This window comes from Cryptomeria japonica, chromosome 9 (genome assembly GCF_030272615.1).
Source record: "Cryptomeria japonica chromosome 9, Sugi_1.0, whole genome shotgun sequence".
Lineage (NCBI taxonomy): Eukaryota > Viridiplantae > Streptophyta > Pinopsida > Cupressales > Cupressaceae > Cryptomeria > Cryptomeria japonica.
The window spans coordinates 543749175-543769275 of NC_081413.1; the positions used below are offsets into that span (position 1 = coordinate 543749175).

A 20101-nucleotide genomic window follows, 5' to 3' on the forward strand; every position below is an offset into this window, starting at 1 on the left:
TTGAGGAGAAACTTTCAACATCAAGCATTCAAGGATGAAATTTTCACAATCTTGAATTTCCTTTGGAAATCCAAGAATCATTGCTAGTATAGCCGGACAAAAAGAAGAATACAAGTGATCAAGACAGGAGATAGTTTCAGAAGAGTTAATAAAAGTTAGAAGATCAACTTGAGCAAAGTCATCATCACATCAAGAGCTTGATAATGTTGAGTATCAAGAGATATGCCTAATTCATTCACAACTTGTGATGAGTTACAAAGATTGAACAAGCTGATGTGGCGCCTAGTCATCATTTATCCAATCACATCATTTCAAGCTAAGGTGTCCAGATTCAATGTACTTAGCTTATCCATCAAAAGAAGATAACCACCACATGGGCACAAAGTTCGATGTACCTGTTGTCGTTTTTATGACACCCTCGGTCCATTAGTGAGAACCGATCAGAGATATGTTCTATGGACCAATGTTGCCCCAGTTGATCAAGGAAAGAAACAATGGAATCATGAAGTGTGAAGTGTTGTCTTGACCTCGGAACTTCGGAATCTCGTGATCCCGAAGTTCCCAAGCCTTTGCCTTTCCTTGACCCCGAAACTCCGAAATCCCGAAGTTCCCAAGTTCCTGAGCCTTTTCCTCCTCGGAACCTCGGAACTCCGTAACCTTGAAGTTCCCAAGCCTTTTCCTCCTCGGAACTTCAGGACTCTGGAACCTCGAAGTTCCCAAGTTCTTAAGTCTTTTCCTCCTCGGAACCCTAGAACTTCGGAACCTCGAAGTTCCCAAGTTCCTAAGTCTTTTCCCCCCCGGAGCCCCGAAGTTCCCGAGTTCCCAAGCCTTTTCCTTTCAAACTCTGGAACCTCGAAGTTACCAAGTTCCTAAGTCTTTTCCTCCCCAGAACCCCGAAGTCCCCAAGTTCCTAAGTCTTTTCCTCTTCGGAACCTTGGAACTCCGGAACCCCGAAGTTCCCAAGTTCCCAAGCCTTTTCCTTTCAAACTCCGGAATCCCGAAATTCAAAGTTCTAAGTCCCTTTTCCTTCCAAATTCCAGAAACCCAAGTTTCCCAAGTCTTCCGATTTCCAACGATTTGCAACACTTCTAGATGGCGTGATCAACACTCAAAGCTCTTAATGCTCCATCAACTCTTGCAACTTGTACACTTTCTTTCATGGAGCTATAGGGGCGCATTAAATGATTTTTGCAGGATTTGCATCAAGTGGAGTACAGGGCCATACTTATTCATGGTTACTTGTTGACCTTCTTGTTATGCCTGCATGCTCTGACTTTGGAATGTCAAGCAATCAACCTTCTAGAAGTACTTGCCTTGTCAAGGTATGGTTGGGTTGCTTGCATGTACACCATGTCAGGTGCATGCACTTCCTTGCATTCCCTAATTGATATTCCTCTGCACACACAAGGGTCAAGGCTTCTCTTCCTTGACCAATGGTCTCTCCTTTGCGACCAGTTTTCTATATAAAGGCTGCTAAGCCTCATTGTAAAGGGTTCTCTCCTTGTTGGCTTGAGCTATTCTATGCTCTGTCACTTCTCTTGAAGACTTGTATTTATCTTGCATTTTTGCACCTCTAAGTTTGGCCATTGGCCTTATAATGAATTGAAATCATCATTCTTGCCTTGCTTCAATTTATGCATGTTGTGTTGTGTATGTGTTCTTACCTTCATTGTAAGTGTATGTTGGTGGCTTTCTCTCACGTGTATAATGTGTTAACCTATTCTGGGCGCGACTTGTGGGAAATCTTCTCCCCTTTGGACAGTCAGCAATTTCTAACCTCCATATATGTGTTTGGGATCATTCATGCAACTAAAGTTTGTGCATCTCCAGGGTGTTTCAATTGATTCTTTGTGTCATTTTTGGGTGGGGAGAAAAATGTCTCTCATCTTGGTGCATCACCTCCTTTCATTTTAGCTTTTCCTTCTTCCCCCTTTCCTCTGCAAGCTATTAGGATAGGTTTAGAAGTAGAATTTGGAGTGTTGAGTTGGTTCAACACTCCACTTGGATTGAGAAGGAAGCCGACCTTCTCCGGAGATTCAACCCCCTTGCGCAAGGTCCCACACTTCGGGGTTGTTTCCATGTTTCACAAGGTTGCTGAGTTGATAGCTCAACAAGGGTGCAAACTTTTGTGACAACAATACCCACTGTCATCATCTATTGGTTGAATTTTCAAAAGAGGGCATGTGTCCCTTAAAATGTAAATATATCATTGGTCAAGCATTAAATGCTTTGCAATGGGTGTAACAAACCCTAATTAGGATTTCTATCTTTCGATCTTGGCCATTGATCTCAAATCAATCTGAGCCACTGAATTGTAATGAGAGCACTATAAAAGGCTCCACTTCTTCATATTAAAAGTTAATATTGAATAGATAGAGTTCAAGATAGTAGTAGAAAGTAGATAGCAAATAATTAGAGTAGAGTAGAAAGAGAAGGCAAAGATTGTTGCCTAAACATTGTTGCAAAAGAGGTGTAAACTTCATTGAAGATATGGTGAATTCTATACGTTGATTCAACAATTTGCATGGTCTCTACTTCTCAATTTGATTTTGTTGTTTAGATGAATGGAGAACTTTGTGTATGATCAATGGTGAAATTCATATATCCATACTACTAACACCTTGCCGATGGTAAAGTGCCTTGCGTAGTCAATTGGAATCATTCAACTTAAGCTTAACTTCAATTATCGCTTCTTCATTGATATGCATCAACTTGATGGTGTCTATGCTTGTGGTGATGATTTGAAAATCATAAAGCTATCCTTAGGAGATTGCACTAGCCTTGTGGAGATGTTCATAGCATGTCAAAGCAAGACTTAGTTGAATTTCACCAAAGATTGTCCTTTGCTCTTTTATTCCTAGAGTTAGATTAGCTTCCTAAACCTTATCCTTTTCCTTTTTTCTTTTCAATCGAGTTAATCCCACAATGCAGTGACATTCAAGCATTTCAGGCATTCAACGTAAGTCCACCTTGTCAAACCAACAATATCACATCATATACAATTGAGTCTATCCAAGAGCATGTCAAACCCTGACATTCGAGAACCTTGGAGTCGTCCCACTTGATCATGCAACTTAGCTTTGGGAGTCTTTGTTCAAGAGAGGATAGAATACTTAGTATTTTATTCTGTGTTGCATAGTGTGTAAAAACACCATCAACATTATTAAATTGACATCCATTTAATTTATATTATCTATTACATCAATGTTTGATCTTGAGGACATAAAAGCCCTTGAGGTGGTTGTGGGGGGAGTCGTTGAGCATCAATGCCCAAAAGTGGTTGGCCCTTTTGTTGTCCTTCTTGTGTGCGAGCTTGTTGCTTAGGTTGTGGTGGTGGATTCCCTTTTTTCCTCCTTGATTGAGGAATTCCTTCTTGAAGGCTCTCTTATGGTGTTGTATGGATTTGATGTTGTTCTTGCTCAAGTTGTGTTGGAGGACTTGATACACCAAACTATCATCCTTGACTCTCTCATCGATAAGTTGATTGCTTGGCTCAAACACTCGCTTTTTGGGAGATTCTACGTCAAATATCCCAACATTGACATTGTTAGAAAGTGGGTGCTTTGAAAATAAAAACTAAGGGGACAAGTTGAGGTGGTTGCTCTACTAAAATTTATTTTCTTATTTTCATTTTTCAATTTAGATGATTACTCAAGGATCCTTCTAGAAGCTCCTTGGTTTCTTGGGTAGGATAGTCTTTGTCTAAAAAGTTGGTCTCCTAATTTAATCCTTTTAAAGAAAACATTTTCAAGTTTCTAGTTTGGGTTAGATTGCCAGGGTTGCCATTGGATTGCTGGGATGAGGATATTTTTATGTGTATTGCAAATACTTCTGAGCAATATATTGTGGGAGATCCGGTCATAAAAGTCAAGAAATATTTGTTTACTACATTATGTGTTCTTGTGGAGGAAAACATGGCGCTCCCTTCATGGATTATCTTATTATCAAGTTGTGTAATTGGGTGCAGTAGATTGAGTTTGAAAACCCTTTGCCGGTTTCCCAATGTTGTTTTAGAATGAGCCATGGTGTTGTTTTCCCAAGCAACAAGAAATATTCTTTTGGAGGAAAAAGGAACAAGCAACAATTGTTGTTGATGATTCCAACACCACCACTAAGGTTATGCAAAAAAAAGGATGTTAGGGAAATGCTCTTGATGGCCATCCTATGATGGAGACCCCTTTGATTCAAGGTGGGCAATGGGTTGGGAGATGGGACTACTTATGGCCCTTTCGATCTTTCTTTAAAAAATGAGATTTGTGTGGAGGGATTTTCAGCACCAAGAATAAGTTGGTTGAGGTTAATCAATGATCACTAGAACAGTTTGCCAAATTGTTTAGCTTTGGGTTGGTCATTTGCCAGATATTGTATTGCCCCTTTTATATCTGCCCCTTTGTTAACTTTCTTTTAGTTGTGGTATAATTGTCTTGTTGTTGGTTTCTTTTGATGGTCTTTTATTGCTTGATGAGCTTTATTGCTTTCTCCTTAGTTTACAAGGGTCTATGCCTTTTCAAAATATCTATTTATCTTAATAAAAAGCAATTATATCCATATAAATTTTAGAAATATAAAATTATAGCTACAATAATGAAATTGATACCTTCCATGCCCTAGACCCATAATATTATATATGGTATGTGCCTTGGTTTAAAACAACGTATCGAGGTTATGGAGAACCATGTGATGAGAATAACAATGGGATTTAGTTAATAGGGTGTAAGTCAGGACAAACTTAATAAGCTATGGGTTATTTCTAGCTTAGTGTTATAGCTAGGACTATTTATGCTTCTTCTATTGTATTCATCATTGAAGAATCTTATGATTTTTAGGATAGTTATGTGCTGAAACTTCCTATTGGTACTTGCTATATGGTGTATCCTTTAATTCTTGGCATGTCAATTTTTTGGTTTCTTTACATTGATGTAGTTGTGAAGGATATATCTAGGTGAAATTATAGAAGAAAAAAAATCTAAAACAAAATTGGTGATTAAAGATTGATTAGTACACACAATTAACTTTCTATCCATGTTTGTGACTTCAAACTTGCACCCATCAAAGATTAATAGGGACTCCAATGTCTGCAGTGCGTCTAGCTTCTCTTAGGCTTTGAGTTCATCTAATTTCATACTTGTAAATTGATAAACTTAAACACCATATTCCATAACCAACTCCGTATCTTCTTAGGCTTTGAGTTCATCTAATTTCATCCTTGTAAATTGACAAATTTGAACACCATATTCCATAACAAAACTCCATATCTTCTGTTTGTAATTTTTTCCCATCTGAACCAAGCACAATCAAGGTTGGGATGCCTTCAAGAAATTATCACCTTATAGCCTTCACTAATCAATCTCTGTAAGGTAGAGCATGCCTTTCAAAATGTTCTTAGAATGAACAATCTCCAATTTCTCAACTCTACTCTTGAGATTCATTTAAGAAATGTTATAAGTTGTGGAGTGAACCCTCTACAAGAGGGCACCATTAAGCTACAAAATAAAAAGAATCTTGTCCATCTCCGATACATGCACCAATTTATGAATGAACATGTCAAATTTGAGTAATATGCATGTATTTGGAGGGGATATTAATTTTAAATTTTATTTTATTTTTCAAACTGAAAGGTTTTTAATGAGCATGTTAGAGATCAAGTCCTAATGAGTAAAAAGGCTTTCAACATCATAAAGGATCAAGCCAAGATCATGTTACAAATGATCTTGATGGAATGGATACCTCGCAGTCCCTGTCTCTCAGCCAAAGAGGTGTCAATTTAGACACATTCCCATATTAAATTGCAAAGATGATATATATTTAACATAGAACCCTTCAACTTTAAACAATAAAATGTATACCACTTTAATGTAAATATATGACTTGTCTATATAAATTATCACTTGAAACTATTAGAAAAGGTGCAATATATCGATAAATACATAAAGAAATCATAAGCAAAATCTTCTTAGATTTTCAAAGTAGAACAACACTAATCGATTATTTTTTTGTCCTTAAAATACAGTCACAAATAATTCATGATGAGAACTCTTACAATGCCAATTTTTCTTGGAGGGGGGTATGAAATGCTACTGAAATTTGGAAAAGTCAATAATATTTAAATAAATAGATAAATATATTAAAAGTCAATTATGGAAGATTGAGAGTCACAACTGAGAATTCCATTTAGATGCCCCTATGATGTATTGAACTTGAATCTCCACAATTAAAATCCAATGTTTTAACTAATAATCTCAATCCCTTGAATGATTACATATTTTTTTAATTATTTTATACATACATATTTAAAAATGATATGAAAAATGTCTTAGAATCATAGTTTAGAGTTATTTTGAATGGGGGATAAGTTTTATTGGCAATCCTTTGAGAGGAAGAGGCATAGGATCTATGATTATTTTCTCATCAGGATCCACTAGGTTCCATCTAAAATTCTTTAACACATTATGTAAGAAGACCAATATTTCCACTCGAGCAAACTCGTTCCCTGGACATATTCTTAGTCCACCTCCAAAAGGGACAAATGTATAAGGAGCAGGCCCCGCTCCTTCAAATCTAGATGGATCAAATTTCTTTGGATTAATGAAATACTTAGAGTTGAAGTGGGTTGCATTTACTGTCCAGTATGCCTGTACATAACATTTAAAGTTACCAATATGCCATTCATTAATTTCAACCTAAAAAAATTGGTTTGTGAAAATTTATAAGAAATTTTTTTCCACTACAATATGATAAAATATCCTTGATTAGATCTGAATATACCTTCCATCCTTTAGGAATAGTGAATCCACTATAGGTGAAGTCTTTGATAGCTTTACGAAAGCCTCCTTGTGCGGGAGGAAGTAATCTAAGTGTTTCTTGAACAACTCTCCATGTGTACTTCATTCTTTGAAGATCCTTCCACTCTAAAAGTTCCCCTTCCTCCTTTGAACTTGCGACCTTCAATTGTTCTGCATAAAATCAGCTATATTATTCACATTATCTTATAACTCTTTTCAATATCATAGAGGTATTAATTAGACAGTAATTCAATAAACATACAAAAACTGGCTCTAAGCAAAGAAAACTCTGTCATATCATTCTAATTGAAGGTGTCTAAAGCTTGCTTAGTTAAATTCCCATGAGACCTTCCCATTGCACTGTATGCGGTTGGTATATCATTTGAGATATAATTTGCTTTCCTTTGACATTGTGGATTATAAAAGAATCATTTTTCCTTTCTTTCTTTCTGACAGATCAAATCAATTTGAATGCAAGAGACCCAAATCAAATTATCTTAATCATTAGAATTTAAATGAGTGTCATTGAAATCTAAATGTTTTATCATGTTAAATATCAACAAAATCCTATCCAATTTTGATCCACAAAATCCAAGCATGCTTAGAATGAAAGAGAAGAATTGAGCTGCTCAAAAGTTAAGAACAAAAACCGGAGTTAAAATACCTCGCAGAACTTGATCGTAGCAATGAGGGTTTTCAGCCAAGAATTTGAACAGCGATGTCAGGGTAGAGCTACTGGTATCATGCCCTGCATACAGAAGCAAAATTATGTTGTCCTTGATCTCATCGTCTGTCAAACCCCTTTCCTCCTCATCTGATCCATTACTCAGGAGAAAAGACAGCAGATCCTGCTCAGCAGAAGCCCTTCCGTTCCTCAGTGCAATTCTCCTTTCCTCAATAATCTGAGTAAGTTGTTGCCGAAGAGCGTCAGCTGCAACTCTGGCTTTGTGATACCTTGTCCCGGGCAAATCAATGGGTACCTGCAATATTAAATCTGAGGTTTTTACAGGGATTTTCTTTTGAATTCTCATATTTAACTTATATATTTGCAATTTTCATTGTTCAAGCTATGTCATGTTTCTTTTCATTTTCTCTTGTTAAGATTAATTCTTATTTTTTTTGGGTCCTTCATGGGCTTTGGAACCATTACAATCAGATATTCTGTTTGGTTTATTTTTCAATCAGTATTTATAATTATTTATAAAATAAAATTATAGACAGGTTCTTTTAGATTATATTTATTTTTTATTAGATAAATATTTTTGATTGGGGTTGTAAACTGAAGGAGTTTGAAAGAATTTTAAAACTTTGTACATCAAGACAGCATTAACATCAGATCAGAACTAGCAAAAAATAACAGACCTAAAATCCGTGAAGGCCCTTGAAAAACAAACAACCACTTACAACAAAGGGACAGCCATTTCAATGATCTAGGAGGTTTTAACCTAAACCTCTCCAAAGAACTCTAAATGGGCGTCAAAGTCCATCCAGTGAATGTTAACCTGGTTCTTTTAAAAGAAGAAGAAGGCACAGCCAAAGGACATAAAGGCACATCATCTGGTTTTCTTGTGTCCCTGAGGAAGGGCCTCTGAATGTTTCCAACAGAATCCACTACTGTACACTCCAACTCCTTTCCTTTATTCTTTGTAAAATAACAGTTTGTCAATATTCTGAGCCTCTTTCCCAAGATTGAGAGAAGAAATGAAATTTTCTATTTGATTATGGCGATTCTTTTTGAAGTCTTGACATGAATTGGAGAAGCACTCGACTTTATGACAACAAGGTAAATGTATGGGGATGACTTATCAAGGATTCACTGCTCCCAAACACAGATTTTAGAACACAACTTTATAATATTTGGAAAATCTTTTCAATATCAATACTCACATAAAATTTTAAAAAAACCAAAAATTTCATATATTTCATAACATTATCCATGGAGTAAAATTAACCAAAAGAATTGGTAATACCTTATGGCTGATATTATCTCTTAATCCCAATATTCAAGAATAAGACCTGAGAGCCTAATCTACATAGAGAACTTATTGAAATCCTCTGACAGCATCAAAACCAGAAGATCATTTTCTCAAAGACAAAAAAAAAAGCTTTACTAACGAACCAAAGACCTCCTTGCAAAATACTCATGCAATCCTCAAGGGTTTGGAAATACAGTAGGAAAAATCTGTTTCACATGACAACCACCAAAACTCGACCAAACACACACTTTCTTTTAAGAGCACAACATCAATATTTGGGTAAATCTTAATGAGGTCATTCCCCAAATAGGCAGAAGCTTTTTAGACAACAGCATCAGGAATCCTCAGAGTTAAACCTTCCAACAAAAAAAAGGACTTTCAGCCTGGCATAGTTCCAAAATAAGCTTGGTTGAAATGGAAGAGGCAACTCCAACCTTCGGCACCATATACGAAGCTCCAGCCTATTTCAGCAATAACAGACATGACAAACTCCTCGGTGATCAAAGCATTGCAAGAACCCATTTGTAAGTCCAAATCAAAAGCTTGTAAAGAGACGACAGGAAGGGACTTCAAGTCCCAAGAGCGCTAGTGACAAGAGAAGGCTTCACAGCAATGGAGAAGCCCTCGCCAGTGCTGTCGTACAGAAGCTCCATATAGGGCGGCTGCACAAGCCCTATCACAACCCTAACAGGGCACTCACAACCCCAAGAAATGACCCCATCAGTGTGCACAAAAAAGGCAAGACCACCATATAAAGCTGCAATGAAAGTTTCCTCGAGGACATTCCTAATGGCCGCAGGAGAATCAAGGCACTAGTCCTTCAGACAGGCATCGAACAGGAAGTCCAGCAGCGGCTCGACCCAGTAGTCAGCATAACCATCCGTATCACCATCCTCTGAATCTTCATCAGCCTATCCTCCAGCGAAGACCTGCCCACCCATAGAGGGTTTGGAATTGACCTCCACTTCTTTGGCTCATTTTTTAAATTCTTGAAATCCAATGCGTAATTTTAATTAAAAGAAACAAAATATTTTCCAAATAATTACAAACCTTCTATTTAAGAATCATTTAAACTTTTACAATTTTTTTAAAATTAGAGCAATAGATGAGGTGAGGTGTGTGATAAAGATGGAAACAGCTATCCAACCTTTATAATGCACAAAATCATCATTATCTTTTATACATTATAAATACATTATAATAGATGTTTAGTGTGTTCTAGGGGTTGGATAGCCATTTTCATTTGTGCCAAGACTTAAAAAAGAAACATCATATCTAGACAAAAAGTGTCTTTTTTAATCCCAATCATGGGAAAGAGGTTTAAAATGTTGTTTAAAATGCTCCTTTTTGAAGAATGAGGCAAAAAGAGATGGATTTTATTGTGGGTCATGTTGGTAACTCTGAGGGGTCTTTCTCTAAGGACGAGGGAAACCCAAATGTTGTTACTTTGTGTCTTTTAATTGTGCTTGGTTCCTCTTTGAAAAAAGGTAGGTTGGCCCTTATGGGTCAAATTTTGACTCCTCTTCATAGTCCTTTGGAGAGTTTTGGATTCAAGCCTCCTTGATTGTTGTTTTGGTTGTCCCTTTGTTGTGAGTTGTTTGTTTCTCGGAAGTTATTTTGGCTTTTAGGTTCATTTTGCTGTTGATTCTAGTCTTAAGTTGTTATTACCTTTTCTTGACATACAAGGTTTTGGGGTCCTTTCAAAGCCCCTACTTTAGTTCATATCTTCAATCAAAAGCATTTACATAATAAAAAGCATTTGTAACTAAAAAGAAAGGCTGAAAAATGTATGTGGTGGTCACAAGTATGAACTAATCTTATTAATCAAAAGATACCATAAAAGCACACTAATGTTTTTGAAATAGTTTCTTTGTATGTAGTGACAAAGAAGATTGATGAATTGTTGCGAGTGTCATGGTGGATCTGTACTTAGTTCAATGTTGGGATATTTAGTGAATATATCTTCCAATCTCAAGGTTAGCAACATCATGGTGCATTTGCAGCAAATAACAACTGCTTTATTCCCAAAAGGCGTGGCTTCTTTCAGTTGTTTATAGATTAAAATTTTGGATTGCTATAATCGCTTCCTATGTTAAAGCTAAATGAAAGGTTTGTTATTAATCTAGGTTTGTTATTAATCTAATCTAGATCTAGTGTTTCTTTATGCTTAATCATGCCTGGCTCTAGTTTTTCTTGTTCCTTTTCATCTTTAAATACTAAATAAAACCCAAATCATGAATCAATTCCAAATCCACTTTCATTTATAAATTTTATTATTTCTTTGCTTTATTTTTTCACATGGCTAGTATTACATTAAGAAGACTCCGTTACCTTAAATTTTCCACAATTATCATTCAGTTTGATTGTTGGACATTTCAAGCATCATAATGCTTCTCATAGTGTGTATTCTTGTGCTTGTCCAATGGGTACATCAATTCCATCCAAATTGTCATGCACTAGCATTTAGCTCATTTATAAATTTTGGCTAGATTGCAATCAAAGTAGAATCTTGGTGCTTGACTTGAATTTCCTTTAGCCTAACCAATGAGACTATAACTTGAATAATTTGGATTTTTCAATCTACTTTTTCATATTTTAAGTTTTATGTCATTCAATAGTCAATATATTTAATGCTAAACCATGCAAATTTTTTATTTGTAATTCTTGTTATATTCATACTAATCTTTCTATTTAACTTTTTGCATGGTGTTGTCCCCATTTTGTTTTGTAGAGTCCCTCTTACTCATTTTGCCTAATCAAGGCCCTTTCTAAAAATTTCAGCACCTTAAAATGGTTGGCCTTGTTATGTAAATTCATAAGAGGAAGCCCCCATTTTTAAGGAGTCTTGAGAAAAGTAACTTTAAAACTTTTATGAAGACAAAACACAATTTTGTTGGTTCTGGAAACCTTGTTGAGAGCCGAAGTGGTTTCCACAATTTCATCATATATTCTTAACCTATTCTTAAAGTCAATTAGAAGAATGATTTTGTAATAGCTTGCATTATAAAATAAACAACTTTACAAAGAAAAGCAAAATAACTAATGAAGAATTTGTACTTATCAACAAAGCTAACTTTTTTTGTAATTGCTAAAAATTTATTCAAATATAAAAAATATAGCTTGTGACATGTATTTTACATTTTTATTTGTCTAAAGATTTCTTTATACTTTTTCTTTTGTTTTTATATCTATAATGAAATTGAAACATTAGAAGAATTTATTTGATCATATATATTTCTTAAGACTAATTATTCCAACAATGGCAAGAAACATTTGAATATCTCATAGTCAATAGTTTCCATTATATCTAAGGTCCACAATCAACATAAATTTATTGCATCTTGTTGCTTGATCTAACTCTATTGATGTATAGGTATCTGCAAACTTTTCAAACAATTGGTAGCCCTTTCAATGGTGACCCCAATGATATTTGGATAAGTACTAGGGATGTGTTTTCAAGAAGAGAAGCGTAAGATGATTAGCATGATCAGATACAAGTCCTGAACTGCTTGCAAGAAACATAGATATGTTGAATGATCATAAAAAGCAATGTTTCTTTTGACTCGATTATATTTGGTTGTATTCCCACAAGAAATTATGTGGGTGTGTCATGAGACATTAATAATCTAAGATCCATCTCCATTTTTCCTTTTGACTTGGTTGTATTCAGTTGTATTCCAACAAGAAACTATGTAGGTATGTCATGAGACATTAATGATCTAAGATCCATCTCCTTTTTTCCTATTACGAAAGACAATTGTACACAAATTATTGTTAAAATGATATGAACTTCAACCATACACAAGTCACAAAAGATTTCTCTTCTTTGTTTTTACTCTATACAAACATTTTTCTTTCACATGAAAAAGACAATATTCAATACAACAATCTTCATGATTCAATGTATTGATATCTTATCTTGATTTGATTATGATTGTGATTTCTAATATCTTTGCTTTTTTATATATGTCCTCTCAACAAGGATAAATACATGCTCAAGGATCCTTGATGTAAGGACAGAGTTGTGTTTTCGACACTTTAAACTTCAATTTAAAAAAAAAAGAAGAGTAGTCTAGCACTTAAAATATAAGGGCTTACTATATCTTAAATAATTTTTATGATTTGTTAAATCTTGTTTGATGGTAGGATGGATCTGGAATTCATCTGAAGCATAATTGAGAACAATCATACCAGCTATGTGCCAGCCTGTATGATTCGCTTATCTATACAAAATCTTCAAGTTGTCAGACTTGAACTGGTCTCCATCCTTTTCCTAAAATTTTAATGCGTGGGTTGACAGCTTTAGTCTCGAATACATTCCAGCTAATATTATAAATGCAGCATGGACTGCATGCGATTTAAGAGATGATTTTCAATGTTGCATGATGTATTGAAATGTCAACAATCTATCCAAAAAAGCAGTGGACATGTGAGCTCCATGTAAGCTTATATTTTAATATGTCATGTTGTAAGTGAGATGAATTTTAGGCAAATAAAAGGTATGCTATATTAATTTAGAGATCTAAATAAGTGTGGTAAGTTTGTAATTGTGAAATTTGTATATTTATGTTGATTTTGTTTTTATTATTTTTATAATGATTTTAGATAATTTTATAATTATATGTAATAAATTTTTATTTATTCATACAAAATGGTATCATGAAAAATCTTAAAATATGTAAAATATATATATATTTTTTATTATTTGTAGTTTAATCTCAAACGAAAAGTGAATCATGAAGAACATCTGAAAATTTTCGCAAAATCTCTCATGTAAATTTCAGAAATTGTACCACCCTATACAAATGTACCATTTTGTGTGAAATATAGCTCCAATTTTTTGTATTGAGTTCAAATCTCAATTTAAAAAAAATAAGGATAAATATATCTGGAAACAGCCATACTCACCTGCAGTACTCCCTGAGCGAGCTGCTTGAAGTCGTGGGAAAGTTTGTCCATGGTGGGGCCATCTTCAATACTTGTAAACAACTGACAAGCGAGAGAAAAAGTATAGATTTTCATGAGAGGTAAAACAGTGACCTCCTCTTCACCCAACCAGTGTTGAGCTAGATGACGTCTAGCGATCGAATCCACCCGTCCTGTAAATTTCTGCAGAGCCTCCGGCCTCAAAAAAGTCATGAGCATTCCCTTGAGCCTCTTCGCATCATCTCCCACAGCATTTAGTAAAGACCTTTTGAAGAGTTTTCCCACAGAGGCAGGCCATGATTTCTGCACCAGTTTGTTCTCATTGGTGAACACAAATCGGCTTCCATCTGCGCTGCACAAGGTCACAGTGGGATGGCCGACCAGATGAGTGGTGAAGATTTCGCCATATTTTTGCACCCGAGTGTCGAAAAACACAAAAGGGGCTCCTTTTCTCTGCCATTTCAGAAATTCCAACGTTTCTCCAAGGAATGGCCATCCAAATGTACCAGGTGGGATTTTACCCCCTGCTCTTCTCTTCATATTTATTAGTCCAATCAAACACACCAACAGTCCCATCAATACTGTTAGAGGAATTGGCTTTACAGCATCATATCCATTGCCCACCCATTTCATCATCTCCATTGATACTCAGCTGCTGAAACTAGGAACTGAATTGTTTACTTGTTTCTACTTTCAATCTCCTTCAGGCTGACTGCAACTAGCTTTTATGCCAGTCAGGTGGAAATTATTGTCCACTATAGATATTAGATATCTCTTTGGGTGGCCTTGCTCTGTACCCATTATTGTGGAGATCATGTGGGAAGCGTTGGCCATGCACAATATAAATATGCATTTTAAGATCTTGTTTACAGGGGAAAGGATTCTTGGATTCACCTTTGGGTATTTTTATATTATTTATGCTTTCTTTATGTTTTTAAGTCTTATTTCCTTTTTTTTTAATCTTGTAATGTCCCTTGAAATAGAATTTAATAATAAAATTAAATTTTAAATAAGTTAATGAATGTTCAAAAGATATCAAATGAAAATTTGTGACTCCCTCAAACATGAGATATAAAAGGGAGAAGAGAGCTTCGTTTGAGGGGGATAATTTGGAAACCAGAAGTGCAGATCTGATTTGAAAGGTTGTGTCCCTTTCAAAGGACATAAATAATGAAGAGTTGCACATTTCCAAAGGGTGCTAATGGTGAAAGGACACGTCTCTTGCCAAAAGGCATACATGATGAAGAGGTGTGATCTCTCCCTTCACATTGAGAGATATAAAGGAAAGTAATCAAAGCATCCAGTGACATCACCATCAATTAGATCAGATCAGATTTATTATTAAGTTACAGGCAGTAACATCTTTGTTCTTGGTAGTATGCATGGGCTTGTGTTGAATATGTATGCTTAATATATGAAACCTGATAATGTTCTTGTGCAAAATTTAGTAATAATATTAATATAGACTACAATATGTAGGATGGTCATACATAATTTCAGATACATTCATAGTACATGAAAGACTATTATATATATAGCCCAGTCCTTAGACTTTTGCTAATGCCTGTGGTGGATAGGCTAGATTTGTGCTTAGGGAGATGTGGTCTAATACCAACCAATTAGGTAGTTCTGAGATGGGGTAAGGATCAAATTCCATAAACTTAGGGCATGATCCCAAGATGGTGTAAGGGTTTGCATTCAAAAACCTTGAGGGAGTTTGTTGTAGTTTGGTTTCTCAATGCCCTGGCAACATAATTGCCCCTTCCTCCCTTAGGGTTTGGTAGTAATAAGGTTAGATCCTAGTATAGAAGGCTATGAAAAAGAGATGTAGAATTAATTGTAAAAAGACATAATAACTTTGTAATGCGTTCAGTAATGTATAATAATTGTTGGAAATATGACAACTTCCAAGTAGGGGACATGACACATCTTTCTATTTTTTTTTATTTTTGAACAAAGTTGAAATAGTGAATAGCAATCTAAAAAAGAGTTGCAAATAAGAAAATGTAACAACTTTTAAGGGTCATTAGTAGTAATCATTAGATGTTGAGTACAAAATCAAGAATAAACCACTAAAGTATAGCCTAAACAAGGTTGATCCAACAATGCAACAACAAAATCACTATTTCAAAATGTTGTCACCTCCTTTCTTTGTAAATATTTTGTTTACAATCTTTATTTTTATCCTTTTCTTTTTGTTGATGAATCTGTGATTTAAAACATCTTTTTTAATTCAAAAATACATACTGTTGAATCCAAAAGCACTCTATATATGTTATATTTTATGCTTCCTTTATGCTTTTAATCTTTTTTTCCCTTCTCTTTCATCTTTCTATTTTTCAGTTTTCTTCGTGTTACATCCCTTTTTTTGTACAGATTTTGTTTATAATCTTTATCTTTACTCTCATCTTTTTAGTGATGGATCACTAAGTGATTTGAAACCTCTTTTTTTAATGCAAAAATATATATTGAATCTAGAAGTACTCTATACTAAACTAATAGATTACAAAAATTCATGCCTACCATTCCTTTTTATTTGCCAATCTTATAGTGTTTATGTTTTATATTTATTTTCATTTGACTTCTATTTTTTACTGGTTGTATGAAATACCATCTTAAAGTGAAATCTACATAAAAATATTAATCATATTTTAGTTGTTTTGAGATCTCACTAAGAACATAATTCATATTTCACCAAACATAAAAATCTAATTAGTTTTGAAAATTTGTAATTAGTAAATTTTTTATGTTCATGTCTTTTTTCTTTATGTTTTAGGTCCAACGCAATTAAGTTTTCCTTAACTACATTACCTAGCGTGTAGAGATGGTAGGTTTTATATGGAAGTTGGTATATGATGTCATTCAAACTCAATTTCACCATCATTCATCTCCCAAAATTAATGTATCCCTAAATCACCATTCATTAACCTCACTCATGTCCATGAGTGTGAAGGCGATCTAGATTAGCTCTAAATCTTTACATTTAACTTCTTGAATTTCAAACATTAAAATTTTAAATTCAAATCTTTGTTACATTTTTCCTTAGTCATTATGAGTCCACTAAAGTGGGAATAATTCCAAAATGCAAGCTCTAGGGTGGTGTACTCACTGATTAATCTAAATTCAAATGAATCATATCTATAGTATAAATAAGAACCACATGTAGAATTCTATTTGCAATTGGGTAAAACAAATTATATTAACATTGCATCATCAACAATGGCTCTCTTGTCTCCCTCCAATGGCTCTCTCGCCTCCCTATTTTTGAACGCCCCTGGTTCTGCCGCAGATGTCTGGGGCTTTGCTTTCCCCCCCCTTCCTGGCGTAGGGTCCTCGACTCCTATGATCCATGCTACTGTTGTTTGGCTGGTGACCCCTTTCGTGGTTGTTGATGTACTTGGTGTTGCATCCACCCCCTCGGTTCCTCAACTATGGATCCTGCTGTTGTCGGCTCTTTGGCTTTTGAGGAAGTGACCTTGCCGCATGTCGCTGGTGCTGATGGTCCTTTTCCCAAACCAGTTGGTATGCGTAGCTTTGCTCGTGTGGCCAAATCTTCCGCCAAACCCTCTAAGGGGGTCTGTCCTCTCCCTTGTGCGAAATCCTCCCCTGTGGTGGTTTGCAGATAGGATGTTGTGGACAATATTGGGTTTTACCAACATTGTGCTTTGGTGTGTCTGGGCTCTAGCCTTCCCTACCGGACCTTCACTGCTAGGTTAGTGTCTCCTAGAAGCCTTTGGTTTCTCTCAATATCGAGCTTTTTCCCTGTGCTAAGGATTTTTTGTTGCTTCCTTCACTTCTTACGTTGATAGGGATTTGATTTTGAGCAAGCTTTGAGCTTGGGGAGTGCACTCCCTCTCCATCAAGCCTTGGACAAACTCTTTCAACCCTCTCACTGAACCACTTAATGTGCGTCCAATTTGGGTTCGGCTCATCAATCTCCCTCTTCATTTATGGGAGCACTCTTGTTATGAGGCGATCGGTAACTCTATTGGCCGTTTCTTGAAGGTCGATGATACTACGTCCTCTATGGAACACACTACCTTTGCCCACATTCTTGTCGATATCGACATCTTTGCTCCTCTCTCGGGTGATGTGGTTCTTATGGTGGGGGATAGGCCTTGGTCACAACTGCTGAATTTTGAAGGCCTCCTCTTTCGTTGCAGAAGATGCTTCTCTATTGGCCATCTTGCTTCGGGTTGCTCTTCTCCACAACACAAAGAGGTCTCTACCTGGTGGAAGAATGCTACTGCTGACCACCTTACAGTACATGCTACATATTATGCGTCTGTTGGTTCCTCCCATGGGGATGATGTCATGCCCCCCACGACTCCTGTTGCTCCTACTGATGTTTTTGTGACCTCGTCTCCGGAGGTGCCCACATCCGCTTCTCCTATCCTGCAGCCCTCCCCTACTGTTGGATTTGCTCCTGCTACTGTTGTTTTGTCTCAACCTGTTGTTGTTGATGTTCTGCAGCCCCCTACGACCCTCTTCCAGCCTTTTGCTGTCTCCTGTGTTGTTGACCCTGCGAGGGCCCCTTCGACGGATCTTAGCATTGCCTAGTTTATGGTTTCTCGTAGGCACAAGGGGAAATCTTCTCCCCTGCCCCATACCCCCCCTCGTGGGGGTTTGGGTGGCCTGTCCCCCCCTTGAGTGGGGTTTGTTCCCTGGTTGGTTACGTTCTTGTGTTTGTTCCTTTCCGCCTTTGGGTTGTGGTTCTTTTCCAACATCATCTCTCTTGATGTTGCTTTTTGTTAAGGGTCATCGCCCTAGTTAACGCTGCTTTTTTAATCAAAAACACTGCATCATCATATTAGAAGGAAATTACACACTTGCTTGATGGTCTTAAAATTGGTCTCTTATCATTAAATCACTCTAGCCAAAGGTTTGACTAAAGAGAACATAACCCTCATAATTTAACAAATTCTCCTAAAAGTGTTTCCAAACTACATGTTTGTTATCATAACCAAAGCATATACATAGAGGTGATCAATTTTTAAATAATAAAACTTTATCGAATTGTGTTGAAGACTTGTACCTTTAGGTTTGCATATAGGTTTAGGTTTGTGCATACCAAGATCCCTTCCACACCTATAAAAATGAATTAGAAGTTTCAAAATGAAAAATTTAAATCAGCAACAATCATTTGATAGGTCCTTATTTTTTGACACTATGGTAAGTGTATTCTTGACATCTATATTATACAAATTTCATAGAAAATAAAGCTAAATACTCTTGCATTTAATTTATTCAATTTTCATAATTCTCTTAGCATTTATTCCAATATTTTTTATTAGTCTCGACTCATTTATTGAGGTTATAATATTCTTTCATAACGTTAAGGTTTATCCTTTCATTCTAATAAGGTTTTTAAAAACAAAATTTCTAATTACATCCTTTCAATCAAATTCATGTATAGATCCACCATTGTTTAGGTTTCATAATTACATCATGGTTAGGTTTGAGCTGTCATTTTACTATATTTATTTTATCTCACCTACCCACCCTTGGATTATCCATTAACATGGATCTTCAAAAAAAAAAATCGTTTAGCTTATCTGCATGTATGCACTTCGGATTATGATGTATGTTCTCATATTTTATGGCTTTTGATCCTTTCATCCTTGATACACTCATGCAATTTTATGCTAAGGATGAGGATATATTTTTCATGAAGGTGATATTTTACAAAATACACATTTTCGCTTCATTTATAGAGTTGGTTAGTACTATTCCCTTTCTTTTAGATTCACTTATCTTGAACTTGTCCATGAGCTTATATTAATCCTATATCTCACATGGCTTGTGATAGTGATGAGTCAAATAATTCCAATGGGATATGAAAATTTTAGCTCACATCATAATTTTTTTTTGGTTTAGTATCTAAATTCAAAAGAACCATCTATTTTGAAAAGTAGATCTTGAAGAAATAAATGTTGTGTGTTGTTAAAAAATTCATTAAAGATTGCCTCAATATTACATTGATAATAGGCTTGGTAGTCATGAACTTACCTCTTCTACGCGGATGTAGCTATTCTGGCTCCAAAATGGGGTTAGCAAATGTGTGTTATTGACATTTTTGAAAAATCACAGCCGTTCTTTACGAAATCAACAGTGTATAACTCTCGTATTACTGACATCCGTAGCAAGACAGTTGTGTTTTTGGAGCTAGAATAGCTGCAGGCTTTCCATGCAAACCATAGGCTAGTAGGTCTTCATAAAATTAAGGACTTCATTCTTGATGTTGACAAACTTTCTTTAATCAAGATTCAATATAATAAAAAGGGTATATATCTCAAAAACTCTCAAAATTCTATATATATCAAAAAACATCCATATTTTTCATACTTTTTATCCTTTTTTCAAATTTGAAAGATGTATCACACTATAGAATTCATTGATTATAAATTTAAAAAAAGA

The 20101-nt window shown here is 35.5% G+C and overlaps 1 protein-coding gene across 3 annotated transcripts in view; it reads right to left on the reverse strand.

Moving 5' to 3' along the window:
* Positions 1-6259: 6259 nt before the first annotated feature.
* Positions 6260-20101, reverse strand: part of LOC131061015 (cytochrome P450 716B1) — a 39566-nt gene continuing 25724 nt past the window's right edge. The window contains exons 1-4 of one of the 3 annotated variants that reach the window (XM_057994521.2): positions 13667-14423; positions 7447-7762; positions 6766-6953; positions 6260-6632 (exon numbers count right to left, since the gene is read on the reverse strand). In XM_057994521.2, the coding sequence (XP_057850504.2) occupies positions 6333-6632; positions 6766-6953; positions 7447-7762; positions 13667-14326 (1464 nt within the window). In that variant the 5' untranslated portion in view covers positions 14327-14423 and the 3' untranslated portion in view covers positions 6260-6332. Of the gene's footprint in view, positions 6633-6765; positions 6954-7446; positions 7763-9192; positions 9815-13666; positions 14424-20101 lie in introns of those variants that run through there. The other 2 variants (XM_057994522.2, XM_059211205.1) reach the window with 2 other exon arrangements.